Below are 14,657 nucleotides of genomic sequence, written 5' to 3'. Positions count from 1 at the left end.
CGTAACATAACGACTTATTGACAATTTGGACATCGAGGCATGTGAGAATGAACAAGTAGTGTGTATTCTGAAAGAGATTGGCAACATGATACGGAAGATTGTGTACAGGGTGGTTATTGACGCAGTCTGTCTGACAGCAGGTTTTTTTTAATCTTATTTTTTTTTAACTTTTACAAATAATTAACATTTCATCCACAAAGTAATCCGGTAAACATGTAAGCTCTCGAGAGATAAAGTTTGTCTTATTTAATTTCTGCTCTTCTTTTTACAGTTTTAAGACTAGTTCGATATGATTGCCTTTGAATCTGGGGCAATGCTGACTGTATCAAATATTGGTTATATATGCTACAATTGTACTTTGATATAACCTTAAATTCAATATACTTCTGCGAGTGCAAGTATTATGCGCAGCGAGTCATATCAAATATAAAAATGAAAATGCACACAATATACAATTATTACCACTTAGATTTATTATGGTACTGTATGAAGAGCATAAAATTTGTTGAATTCCCAAATTACAGCTGTAATTAAGCTAGTACAGTGCATTTATAATACATATGATTGCAATATATGAAGAAGAGAAATCAGAAAACATGTATTATTCATTGAAATTATGATAAACAATAGCAGAATACACCGAGCTCTTTGTTTTTTTAAAACATATTTTCTTAGTTGTATACATAAAAACACTATCCCATAAACTTCCTTCCACTTGACATAAATTAAGGATGTTCACTTCCCAGCTTTACTTTGACCTCGAACATTTGATTGATCGCCAAGCCCTGAGGCATAGGGTAGTATGTTACAGAGCTTCATAGTAAGGAATTAATACACGAGGTAGTTCACAAGTTCACACAACTATATATTTATCAATTTCATTTTTCTCTGGAATTCACAAAACATTTGCATGAATTAATTTTTGTAAATATGGAGATAAAAATATCCATTTCATTCAGTCTGTAGTCATGATAGATATTAAACAGCTTATAAAAGTATTTTATGTTCTAATACATGTAAATTTCTTACTTGTAATGAACAAATGTTGTCAACTTAAGCCACTCTGTAAGAGCTAGTAACTTTTTTTTCTGTAAGCATGCTTATTCTATGAATTACATATTTTATGCATATATTTTTTGAAACTATATGTCTAATTCATGTAATATAAACTAACTAGCTGTAGCATACCTAAAAAATAGAGAAAAGATTATATTTTGAGTTCAGAAAAGTCATCTTTAAATAATTTAATTTTGTTTGTATTCTAGCCTCTGATTGGTTAATAATATCCAAAAAGGAACACAAATTATTTCTGTGTAACCTGGTTTGGTATGGGGACACTCCCCCCTGACAACCAGCTGAATCATCTGTATCCATACAATCCTCTCATTTCCAGTCCTCGGGATTCATGGAAAATTCCAGATTCAATAAATGTACCTTTAACTTCAAACAATAATTCGATCTTACCACATGTAAACAAACAACAAGGCTGCTAGGCCTATGTATCAGTTTTTACCTCCCCTCGCTTCCCATCACTTCCGTTACTATGGTTGTATTATTGAGCGGCAAATTTGAACTAATAAAAAGCAACGTAATTTTAGTCCCATAGTTATTTAATAATTTTAAAATTAAATTATAAGGAATGACTCTAATTCTTGGCCAAATTATTCGAGTATAACCTGGTTTGGGTCAGTTTATGCTGTTTTATAATCTGCTTCGCGGATTATAAAGCGTAAACTGACCCAAACCAGGTTATACTCGAATAAATTGTCCAAGAATTAGAGTCATTCCTAAAATAATCAAAATAATTTCAAAAGCGTAGTTTAATTTTTTTTTATAAGTGTATACTATATACATGTACAGTGTATTATAGATAGGATCTCCCATTGTTTGTGGTTGGATATGATTTTTATCCAACAAGTTGTATGTTTTCTATCCCTGAGTCTTGGTTATAGAAAATGAGAGTTGGACACAAACCATGGGATATTCTTTATATCACATGTTATTTAATTTACTTCATCATTTTTACACAAAAACCACTAATTGTCATGTTACAACTGTTAATATGCATATACTATGATATCCACTGTATCAAGGAGTAAATGTGATAAGTTTATATAAATATGTATGCATTATTTTTTTGTATCTTACTAATAGTACATACAATCTTAATATGTTATTTTATCTTACTGTCTTAAACACTTATTCTGTAAGTTTGAATATAAATTGCTTCTGTTGTAGTGGCCTTGCCTAGTTTAATTTTGTATCTTCTGGGAAAATCATTTCATCGTGGGTTCTACTGTGATGATGAAAGTATTAAACATCCACATAAACCTAACACAATTCCCACGTGGGTTGCTTCATTTGTTGGCTTAACTATTCCTATATTGTTTGTAAGTTTTTGTTGCTTATTTCTAGTTTAAGTTCTGCTTTCTTAACTCATAGTACCTCTAATATGGCATTTTTAGAATACAATGATATTTCAAATGATAGAATTATTGAGTTACTTGCAAATTGCATTGCAAAGCAATATTGTTTCAATTAAAGTAAACATATGCATTTTTTTGCTATATCAAATAAAGTTATGACCTTTTCTATATATTTATAAAATATTAAATATATCTTAATTTATGGTATGTGATTTTGAATAGTTTTAAACTTTTTTCCACATACATGTATAATTTGTATTTATTTTCAGTGATTTGCGGGGCAAATATTAGGAGTATATATTTTTAAAAAGGAAATGTAGCATAACTGTGCATGAAGATCCTGTCACCCTTGTTATCAGGAAACTCATTATAGATAAGGAAACAGGACACAGCTTTTTTTTTCAACCTAGTATATTTTTTTTTAGTAAATTAATATTTATAAACTGATTATGCAAATACAATAAAATTAAAAGGAACAAAATTAATGTTGAAAATTACTCAACAAAACCATGCAGTCACATAATTTAGTAAGTGCATGTATGTCAGCAATATTTTATTTAATACATGTGCATGTATAGCCCTGTGGGAAACAGATATGGACATGCAAGATAAGATTTATGTAAGTGTTTTGAAAAAAAAAATATTAAGATAAAATTCATGCTTTGGTCTTGTATTATCTTATAATTAAAAAATTATAAGAATGTGATTTATTCATATTTTTATAAGTCTTATAATCGATGGGTCTTTTGTACACCCATGGATAAAATGTATACAAGAAAACTGATATCCTGAATTATTATGTATGGACAAATCAAACATTTTATAGCTTTAACTGGCTAAGTCAATTATTAAAGAAACTTTGAAAAATCAATTTGTACAAGAATGGAGAAGCGTTTTTGATAGTACATCCAAATGTATTAATTATAGAATTTTTAAAACAAACTTTGGTCTTAATTATTTGCTGAATTTACCAAAAGATTTAAGAATTACACTTGCAAAACTACAGACATGTAATCATCATTTGCCAATTGAAACAGGTAGAATAATACTGATAGAAATTTAAGAAGATGTACCATTTGTGACTATAAAATGAATTTCATTATGTTATGTGGAATGCAAGAACCTTTTGAAAGACAGAAAAATATTTCTCCAAAATAGATATTATAAAAATCCTAACATTTTAAATTTAATGAACTTGTGAACACAAATAGTGTAGAAATACAAAAATTATTGTCAAAATTTATTAAGAAAATTTTAAAAATTGTCTGTCCTTCTTGAATCCTCCAAATATAACACTGAATATAATTTTTACTTTATTCTTTTCTTTTTTCTTTATATACTTGTCTATTTTTGACCCTTGAATGTTATTTTTGATTGTATATATGTACCTCTTGTACCAGTGGTCTGGTTTGGAGAGAATAAAGAATTAAATTGAAAGAGTCATTTTAATTGTAGATTATTGTTATAGAGGCTTCAAGGTTTTCAGTTTCCAAAAGAAATTTCCTTGATGTAACAAAAAGAAAGTTTGTGATTTCGGTGTACAGAACTCTGAGTTCCTTTTTATTTGGGGCTGCAATTACTCAGATGTTGACAGATATTGCCAAGTATAGCATTGGACGACTGAGACCTCATTTCTACAGTGTATGTAAACCAAGTATCCAGAATTGTACCTGGAACACAGGCTATATAGAAGATTATGTCTGTACAGGGACTGACCTGGAAGCTATTAAAGAAGCTAGGTACTCAGTTATTTAAACATTGTATACTTATTACTGAATGGTTATTTAAGAACATTCAGACTCTTTATGGTGTAAAACAAATACTTATGCTCCTTGCAAACAAAGTTTGGGTGTAACCATCTACATGTATATAAAAAAAATCATCATGTGTATCAGTCTGTCTGTCTGTAACTCACTGTAACTTTAAAAAAAGGAAAGAAACTTTGTAATCTCTTCTTGCCACAAAGATTGTGTAGAACCTAAGAATATGTCCTGAATTTTGATATTAAAGGTTACTTGATGAAAGTCAAGGTCACATGGAATATAATGGTAAAATTCACCTTTGGTTCATATTTTGAAGAAGAAAATGGGAGTATAGAATTGGTACCCAATTCATAACTTTGTAATGGAGATCTTTTTTTAGCTTATACTCTCCATAAAGGTAGTAAATGACCAAAGGTGTGTTTTTTTTATTGAAACAATTAAGATCATTTGAAGAAAGTCAACTTGACAGGAAGCAAAGAGTAAAATGTGTGTTTCATAGGTATACTTTGTACTGGAGAACAAAATAACCTAATACATGTACATCATAGAATATTCAATGTACATCATTACCTTGATTCAAGGGCATTAGAAGGTCACAGACAATTGTTATTAGTCCCCTACCGGTGAAACCGGAGGGGACTATAGGTTTCCTCTGAGACTGTCCGTCCGTCTGTCTGTCTGTCTGTCCATCTGTCTGTCTGTCTGTCCCTCTGTCTGTCTGTCAGTCTGTCCCACTTGTTTTTCCGCACTTTTTTCCTAAACGCTTGCAGATATTGAGCTGATTTTTGGTATGTGAGTGTATCTTGATGAGTTACAGATCAAGTTCGCATTTCGTTCCGCTTCATTGATTTTTGACGGAATTACGGCCTTTTCAATTTTTAGGGGTTTTCCGCAATTTTCTTCTAAACGCTTTCAGATATTGAACTGATTTTTGGTATGTGACTTTATCTTGATTAGTTATAGATCAAGTTTGCATTTTGCCCCGCTTCATTGATTTTTGACGGAATTATGGCATTTTCAATTCTTAACGGGAACCACATTACACTTGCCGGTAGGGGACTAGTATTGCTAATGCAATACTTTCAGAATGCTTGTTCAAAAGTTGTCTGTTGAGCTTTAACAGGAATGCAATTTTTGCCATATTTTGAGTATTGCAGTTTACATAGTGCCATGGGTACAGGTATTAACCCAGTTTAGCATTTAAAAAATAACTTTTTATTGCTAACCTGAATAAGATTAGGTATTTCTGTTACAATTAGCTGCAGGCACCCTCTTTTATTTTATAGATTGTCTTTTCCATCTGGGCACAGTTCCATTACAATGTATTGTATGTTCTTTGCGATTGTAAGTATACGTCAGTTTATTCATCCATTTTCATAAACCATGCAGTCACTTTTCACTGTTTTCTCCAAAGGCCAAAACCAGTGACTTACTAAGCACACATAATCCAGAGAACATGATAATTCATATCAACGACTAAGCTCAAATTTAAGAGTGACAGTACTTCTGACCTGTTTTACAGATGTACCTCCAGAATAGAATGACATGGAGAAAGTGTTGGTTACTGAGGCCAGTGATACAAATGGTCCTGTTTATATTTGCATACTACACTTCTATCTCAAGGATCTCAGACTACATGCACCACTGGAGTGATGTGTTAGGGGGGTCTGTTCTTGGAGTTGCAGTAGCCATTCTTGTGGTCAGTGTCTGAATTTTTTTTTGTCATGTACATGTATCAGTTTTTTCATAGCTTACATGTATTTACACTTTTAAAGTAAATATACTTCATGACTGCATTCAGATTATAACTTACATCTAACACACTTGTTAATACATGTGTTAGCGATAAAGAGAATATATGTATCGTTAATTCATCTGATGTGTTTTGATTTAATCTAATCTTATTTCAAGAAAAATCTGTTATATTTTATGCTGTAAGTGCATTTTTATTAAGATGGATTTATGCTACATGGCATATTGAATCTTCTTTGGGGACAGAACAACCCATTCATTAGTTACATATTCTTTGAAACCCATTCTGATTCATTATTTTTTTTTCAGATCTTTTTTGTGTCAGATGTAATGGCAGATGTAGCGTGTTGTCGGAGCAGTGCCAGTAATCCCAGCATTCCTCTCTACAACGTACATTCAGATGAAGACCGGCTAAGTGTAAAACATTCAAATGATTTACAATTATCTACTGGGGGTGGCAGTCATGTTGCTTCACCTCAACCTTGATCTTCACCTTTTGACCTCTTGCAGTTTGACCTCTTGCAGTTACGCGTGTTGTACTTGTGGCCACTAATTGCACAGTGCTTAATGCTGGCGTTTTGTGTTTCTGTTAACAACATTTCTTTCTATTTATGTTAAAATTTATTGTTTGTTATATATCCTTCCAATTCTTTATTTACTCCTGTTATATCTTTGTAATCCAAAGGCTTTAGCCTGTTGGTACCCCTGATATATATTATACTGATAATCTTTACAGCTTAATAATGAGATATCTAAGCACATATCATATATAACAATACACATAGGGCAAGCTAATCATCTACAGCAAGGAATGAGAAATCTTATATCACTGAACTGTAAATTAATATTTTGCTTTATTTATTTTATTAACAAAATGTTATTCTCAAGACCTTTTACCTCAGCTGAGCTGAAAGTTCAAGTGAACTTTTCTGATCACATTTTGTTCAGAATATGTCTGTCTGTCCACTTATCTGTCTGTCCGTCTGTAAACTTTTAAACATTTTTGACGTCTTCTCAATAACCACTGGGCCAATTTCAACCAAACTTGCCACATTTTCCATTTTTCTTGGGAAAATGGGATTTAGATAATTAAGAAATAATGTAAATTTGGGTGGGTCATTTAAAAATCTTCTTCTCAAGAACCACCACTTATTCTTCTCAAGAACAACCAGGCCATGATCAGTGATATTAATACATGTAATATGCAATCATCTTCAGATAGTGCAGATTCAAATTTGTTCAAATCATGGCCCCATGGGGAAGGCTAGGGCAACAATAGGGGATCTCAGATTTACATTTGGAATATATAGGAAACATGTTTAAAAACCATCATCTTTTTCAAGTATAACTAGGTCATGATTTCTGATATTATGGTAACAAGCAAGCATTTTGAGGTAATGAAGATTCAAGTTGGTACAAATCACAGCCCTCCTGGGGTAGGGTGGGCCACAATAGGAGATGAATATTTTAAAAGGAAATTGAAACAAAAATTCTGAGATTTCACATGGAAATATTCCATATTTTTGTTGATTCATTTTTTTTTTCAAAATCCCCAGGATGTGTTGATTTAAAATAGTTAGGTCATGTCATAATCCTTGAGGACTAGGGTAAGGCCACAATAGGGTTAAGAATTTTTCATGTGATTAAAGTTTGAAAATATTTTTTTTAATCTTGTGATGAAGAACAGGAGGGCCAAGTGACTCAGGTGAGCAATGTAGCAGATGGTCTCTTGTTTTATTGTTGTGACCAGCATTTTACATCTAAATAAACATACAACACTTTTTTTTTATAAACCATGAAAAATTGTTCATGATTTGCCTAACTGGATTACATTTTTTCTGGTGTTTTCTAATATTTCAAATAGTTTTCATGTGTGTAAGCACAAGGTTTTGTCATTTATACAGAATAACCATACTTTTAAGGAACTTAGCAATGAAGTCATTAATACTAAGATTTAATCTCAACTACTCCTGCAGTTGATCTTATAAGAGAGGAAAAAATCAGTCAGGGAGTTAAATTTATTTCCCAACAGCAAAGTTTAAGCTCCCGCTTTTTCAATACATTGTACAATGAAATTATGCACTAAATTTTTTTTTTAAAAGTTAGGGTCTATGTTTTATACAATGCAATCTAGGAGTAGCAGAAAATTCAATATAATTAAGGTTTATTTGTTATAGAATTCAGTATATGGTAAATTTTATCTGTATTTATATCTAATAATTCTGGCAGATATGGTATGTGTACATGCCCTAGTGTCTGGAATTGTTCTATTATGCATAATGTGTAGGAGTGAGACACAAATCTCAGCTCTAATTTAAGAGGAATTAATGTGTGAAATACATGTACTTATTTATGTTTATAATTTTTCCTTCTGACATTTACAATTTTACAAATGTACCATGTGGTCACATATAATTTTAATTAGATTGGGTAATATGAATAATAAACTGTAAATGATTTTACGATGAGAAATTAATTTTTTTGTAATTTGTAATATTAAAAAAAAACAAAACTTTTTTTTTTGTTTATAAAATCTATTTTCAGTCTCTTCAAAAACAGAGCATGAGTATTAACTAATTCTACACAAGAAGCACCAGTTCATGGCATAGTACAAACTGTTCAAATGGTATATAGGCACATGCTTTTCCATACAGACACTGCTTATAAGCGTAGCTGTTATAGAAATACATGTAATCAAGAGAGCTGGTTTAATGATTAGCAGCAATATAGTAGTTCCAGTAATTTGTTCAATAGCAGGGGAGACCTACGTCGATCGACGTCAGAGCAGGTGTTTGACGTCACAATAGCGGCAAATCTTTTTACTCCTTCATAATTATAGGGTTTGTAGTTGAGTGCACAGATGTGCAGGCATAAATGCAATTGTATTATGACAAAACAAGGTTCACATATTAGTAGCTAGGTACCTGTGCATGTTTCACACAAAGATTTGCAAAAATTCACATTTTGAAAGTTGAATTTGTTATCGTCTCATTGAATGAATAACATAAAGCAATTTTAAATGAGGGTGTATAGTTTCAATTTATATAATTTTCTTTTCTAAAAGGTTTCCAGGGGTGGTTGGTTTCAATGTCATTTTCAGTTCACTATAATAAAACACTGATATATACACAAATAAAAAATTACTTAAAACAACCAAATTACTTCTGCTCTGCAAAAATTTTGTTGATATATGTCATAAAATACATGTAAAAATGACTGTTATAATTCATGCACGCAAAACATGTTTGTTATAAACTTGTTATACTGTTTAATAATAATGAAAATTCCGAAAAGGGGTCTGGCTAAAAACTTAAATGGCAATTAAATTTAATCAAATTAATTTATACTGTGTGTCCTTTGCTATTGTGCATTTTCTCAGCATACAGACCTAGTTTACCAAGATGTAATGGTTTCAGTATTAGCTGGTGTAGGGTTGTATGTAACTCAAGTCTGATAGTCTACATTACACCATAGAAAACATGATATTTTTTAATTCAGTATCTATCATTGATTTGTTGAGGTGTTTAATTTTATATCTTATGCTTATACATCCGAATTTTTATGCACATTTTTACTAAGTACAAAGCAGCTCTGCTCTTGCTATACCTTCTTGATTCCAAATATGGTAAACTGTTTTTTTAGATTCTGTTTCTTATGACACTGTATATATTGTTATATGAAGTTAATAATTTTTGGGCTCTTTATTAGTTTTTGATAGAATGAATCAAAAGTTCAATGTTTACTAGCTGGTTAATGCATCAGGATCTGTGGACATTATTTTTTGAAACACGATTTTTAAAATATTGTCACACATGCTTCGAACTCATGAAAATGCACATATAAAATCCGCTTTCTACAACTATATAAACATTTAATCCTTATCCTCTGATGCACTTAAGTTTCTGATTTATTATAATTTTTATACTTTATAGTTTATACTATACATAATATATACCTTGGACTCTGGATAATGAAGTGAAAAGAAATTATTATTTGAAATTGTTAATTATACTATTCATGTTAAATCCTCTTGTATATTATTTTCTTCTCAGTAATTAACAGGTGCTTTCCTTTTTTTCTAGTTGCCAGATAATACACTGGAGTATACTGGTATTCTGCAGGAGCAATAATATATGTTTGCTTACAAGTTGATAATAAAATTTGTTGAACTATTTGTCTCTTGATCTTATGGATTTTCTTTTTTTTTTTTTTTTATTTTATCAGTGTATTTTTCCAATGGGACACAACAGTCTGCATTTTTTTAATCAATGAATATAAAGATGGCTGTACATTTAATCTAAAATTTCAAATGTTTATAACCCTATTTGGACCTATTAAAGATTATATGTAATCTAGGGAGATGAACAAAATAATGATGAAGTTGTCTTAATTAATTTCCTATGTGATCATATATTATACAATTATTGACTTAATTTTGATAACATCTACTTTTGACCAGGTTTTGATTGACCGAAGTGAAGGCCAAAATAATTAACCAATAATACCTGACCAGGTCTGCATAGTCGCAAGTATAGACCAAATTAAAAATTCAACAACCATTTTATTTAATAATCAGGAATTTTACAACATTTTTGACATCTAAGTTCTTGTCTCCAACAAGTATAAAACACACATAATGTGTAGTGTAACAAATTATATTTCATCATTTTAACAAAAGCTTGATGGTGGAAAACAATACAATAAAAAAAATACTTATTTATAAACGAGTTAAGTCTCTTCAGTACTGGGATCTACCATGTTTACATTTACACCGACACAAATCAGCAATTTGATTGGTTGAAAAAAAATGTACCCAGCAAATCTATGTTTGTTCAAGGGGGGAAAACCCAAATAAACCTCATTTTGAGACAAACTCGCTCTGAGGTTCTTGGGAAAGGGAGTCTAGACTAATCACAGCTAGAGCATAAATATTCCTGATCATTTAAAAAGTAAATAAATTGACTGGTATTTCTTCGAAGTCGTGACCACAATATGAACTTTATAAGCAATATGACCTAATGCAATCTCTCATAGCTAAGTTTAATATGTTTTATTACACTGTACTTCAACATAAGTGGGGCATAGTAGAGACAACAACACTACATAAAGATCAAATCTAAAAAAGCCTCAGATGAATAATAAAATGACTAGGCATTTTTTACATGATTTATTTATTTTTATAGTCAATCACAGTCACTCTGAACACTCATACAAGAACACTATTTACAAGTTTGTCAGCTTTGTACAGAGTCTATGGTTTATGCTTTTGATGCCAATGAGTCCCAGTATTGTTTGTCCTTCAGCAAAATTTCTTTTTTCTTCTCCCGAATTACTTTTTCCTATAAAATTATAAAAAATATTTAACATATCAAGTCAACATATTTCTTGAAGAAATATTAAGCTTTTAAACAGAATTGCTTGTATTATTGATTTACAAAAGTTTGTCAAAATTTGGTATATTTAATACACAGGCACTTGAAGTTACCTATTTTTCCTATTACAAAAAGATATAACTACGTAAGTAATCATAAGGTAAAAGATGGAAGGGGGGGGGGGGGATTGCTGCCAATTTAATCAACAAAATCCTAGAAATGGCACCATTCTTAATTGGTGAAAATGTGTCAAAAGAACTTCAAGATGATAATATTTTAGGAATTAAAGCTGCACCTACTTACACCTCTTAAATCTTTTTGTTGAACTTCAGCCTGCAAAAAAGGTAATGATCAGTCCATTAAAAAATATGCCAATTATGCATTTTAAAAAAAATACTCCTTCAAGAAAGAAATTTGCGAAATTGTTTGACTGCAGTCATATTATTACTCTAACCAGTACTAATTCTATTTACACATTATCTTTTTTTCGGTCTTTAGAGGTGGATTGTTATCCATTTCATGTAATAATAAATTAATGCAAGTGCAAGAAGTTCCCAAACATATTCATTTCATATATATTTCAACTTGGGCTATATAGATTGTGGATATTGATCTGGATAGCTCAGTGATTAGAGCACCAATATAGTAATATAGGGTTCCCAGATTTGATCCCTGGTCCAGTCATAAATTTTTTCAATGCGTAAATGTGCTTGTTCATTCCTCTTTTCCTATTACACATGCCCTTCTCCTTTGTAATGAAAACTTAGAAATATTTTGACATTGTGGTTACATCATGGCTTATTCCCATGTATGATAAACAACATTTGTCAACTGGCATTACAATACAGATTGATATAACTATAAGGAAAATAATCATTAAAGGTATTGACTGTCAAAATGGAGAATTTCTTTGAGTATAGTTTATTCAGAATATAACTTTGGGCAATACAACCCATCAGTTTATAATAACATATAATTATAACATTTTTAGCAATAATGACTCTCAAGGAGTCTAAATGGGGGATAAGACCCCTGATCAAGTGTTCCTCAGTCCCACTCACTTGTATTAAATTATTACTTTAATATAATATAAAGTAGTTCAATATATAATTTAAAATAAATTTTATAATATAACTGTAATACAGTATGTAGCAAGTAAATATTTGGCCTGTATTGTCACCTTGCATTTACTTACAATAAGATCTTGGATGACAAATTTTTCTGTCAGATTCAAGTTCTGCATCACAACAATGGCGATTGGAAATCCCACATAGCACGCGGTCTAGAAAAAAAGCAGTGAGAGGGTTATAAGCATACTGATGATTTTAATCTCAATACAGACCCCCATCCCCTTCCCCAATTCAAACACAAAAAACTGCCTACTAACATGACCACATTTGTTGGGCATTTTAAAAAAAAAAAGCTTGTTATAATATTCAATACTGATGAAAATACTAAAAAAGCCAGATAAGTCATGTTGCATGACTAAAAAATGTTTAAGGATTATAACATTACATAAGTAGGAAACTTTGTTTCATAAAAGTAATACATATTTATTTATACACTATAGTGTATGTAAAAGCAAATCTTATCCAAAACAACATGAAAAAGTTTATTAAAAGCAAGATGACAAATGGTCTTTTAAGGAAAGTGATCTGAAAGTTACCTAACCAGTTAATGACATTAGATAATTTTTACGTAATGGATAATTTTGTTGTTGCAACATTGTATATAATTCCGGTTAACAGCTGCATATAGCACAGTATAAATGTTGGAAGTCGGTATTTAATGTCAAAATGGTCAGTACTAACTACTTGATTTTCGTTCATATATTTTGGCATACGTTTGGAATTTTGTTGACAGGTGTTTCAGCAATATTTAACCTTCTGAAATTTGTCTCTCAAAACCTACGACAAAATCTCTTGTTTTAACTTACCTTCAACACTTCAAATTTCCAACTTCCCATTTTTTAATCAAAAATATTAATCTGAACTATGAAAATTTCATATTGGCTTTTTTATATTACATATTTCGTAAATACGTAATGATGAAAGTAATCTGGAACAAATTCGAAATGGCAGGAAGTTTATGTTAACTCATTCTAAAGCAAACTCGCATCTGAAAGAACGACAACTCTACACTGGACATTATTTATGATAACACAACTATGCCTACTTTCCGTGGAAAAGTGCAAACACCGGAGTACATGCGAATGAAAATTTAAGCACTATCGATTGCATATGTATCGTCGATCTGAAATTATAAATCATGTCTAGATCTTTTACAATTTATTTTTAACTTCAAGAGTACTGTGCAACAATATATTCGAGAAGTGGTGTAAATCAGATGTGGATACTTAAAAATTCCAAGGAACTTTTGGAAAATTTGAAATCACAAGATTTTACCAAAATCAACTGCTTAAAAACTTACGACTTTTCAAATTTATACACAACCATTCCCCACGATAAATTAAAGTCCAGGCTTTTTGATATCATTGACAGCTGCTTTTTCAATAAAAATGGAACTCGTAAATATACTTACCTTGTCATTGGTCATTTGCAAAATTATTTCGTTAAAAACATTCTGATTGTACACACAAGTACTCTGAAGTTGACATTAAAAAGATGCTTGAGTTTCTGATTGACAATATCTATGTGGTTTTTGGAGACCAGGTCTTCCAACAATCTATTGGAATATCTATGGGTACCAATTGCGCCCCGTTATTAGCAGACCTTTTTTTGTATTCATATGAAGCAGAATTTGTCCAAAATCTTGTACGTGAAAAGAAGAAAACACTTGCTGTGGCGTTCAACTCGACATTTAGATATATCGACGACGTATTGTCAATTAACAATGGCTATTTTCATTCTTATGTCGATACGATATATCCTGGTGAACTTGAGATAAAAGATACCACAGAGTCTGACACATCTGTTTCATATTTGGATATTTTACTTGAAAAAGACGTTAATGGTAATCTAACAACCAAGCTTTATGATAAACGTGATGACTTTAACTTTTCAATCGTCAACTTCCCTTACTTATGCAGCAATATACCTTCATCACCTGCACACGGGGTATATATCTCTCAGTTGATTCGATACGCAAGAGCATGCTCTATGTATGTACAATTTCTAAAACGAGGTAAATTATTGACAAATAAGTTGATGAAACAAGAATATCAGCTGTCTCGTTTAAAGTCATCATTTCGTAAGTTCTATGGTCGATACAATGACCTTGTCAGCAAATACAATTTATCATTGAGTCAAATGCTGACTGATGTTTTTCATACTAATTGTTAGGCCATTATTTACACACTGAATTGTCGACGGATTTTTCCGTTA

The 14,657-nt window shown here is 31.0% G+C and overlaps 1 protein-coding gene across 3 annotated transcripts in view; it reads left to right on the top strand.

The window, feature by feature from the left end:
• The window catches only part of LOC133184428 (phospholipid phosphatase 1-like), a 181,299-nt gene extending 171,186 nt beyond the window's left edge, over positions 1-10,113 (top strand). The window contains exons 1-7 of one of the 3 annotated variants that reach the window (XM_061319501.1): positions 16-140; positions 2,239-2,390; positions 3,882-4,165; positions 5,476-5,533; positions 5,712-5,888; positions 6,251-6,358; positions 10,024-10,113. In XM_061319501.1, coding sequence (XP_061175485.1) covers positions 86-140; positions 2,239-2,390; positions 3,882-4,165; positions 5,476-5,533; positions 5,712-5,888; positions 6,251-6,358; positions 10,024-10,071 — 882 coding nt within the window. In that variant the 5' untranslated portion in view covers positions 16-85 and the 3' untranslated portion in view covers positions 10,072-10,113. Of the gene's footprint in view, positions 1-15; positions 141-2,238; positions 2,391-3,881; positions 4,166-5,475; positions 5,534-5,711; positions 5,889-6,250; positions 8,406-10,023 lie in introns of those variants that run through there. The other 2 variants (XM_061319500.1, XM_061319499.1) reach the window with 2 other exon arrangements.
• Positions 10,114-14,657: the final 4,544 nt, after the last annotated feature.

Source organism: Saccostrea echinata, unplaced genomic scaffold (genome assembly GCF_033153115.1).
Source record: "Saccostrea echinata isolate AGI-Se365-2 ecotype Australia unplaced genomic scaffold, CSIRO_AGI_Sech_v1 ptg000010l, whole genome shotgun sequence".
In the NCBI taxonomy this organism is placed as follows: Eukaryota; Metazoa; Mollusca; class Bivalvia; order Ostreida; family Ostreidae; genus Saccostrea; species Saccostrea echinata.
Note: the sequence above shows the minus strand (reverse complement) of the source record. Positions and strands in the feature narration are given on the sequence as shown.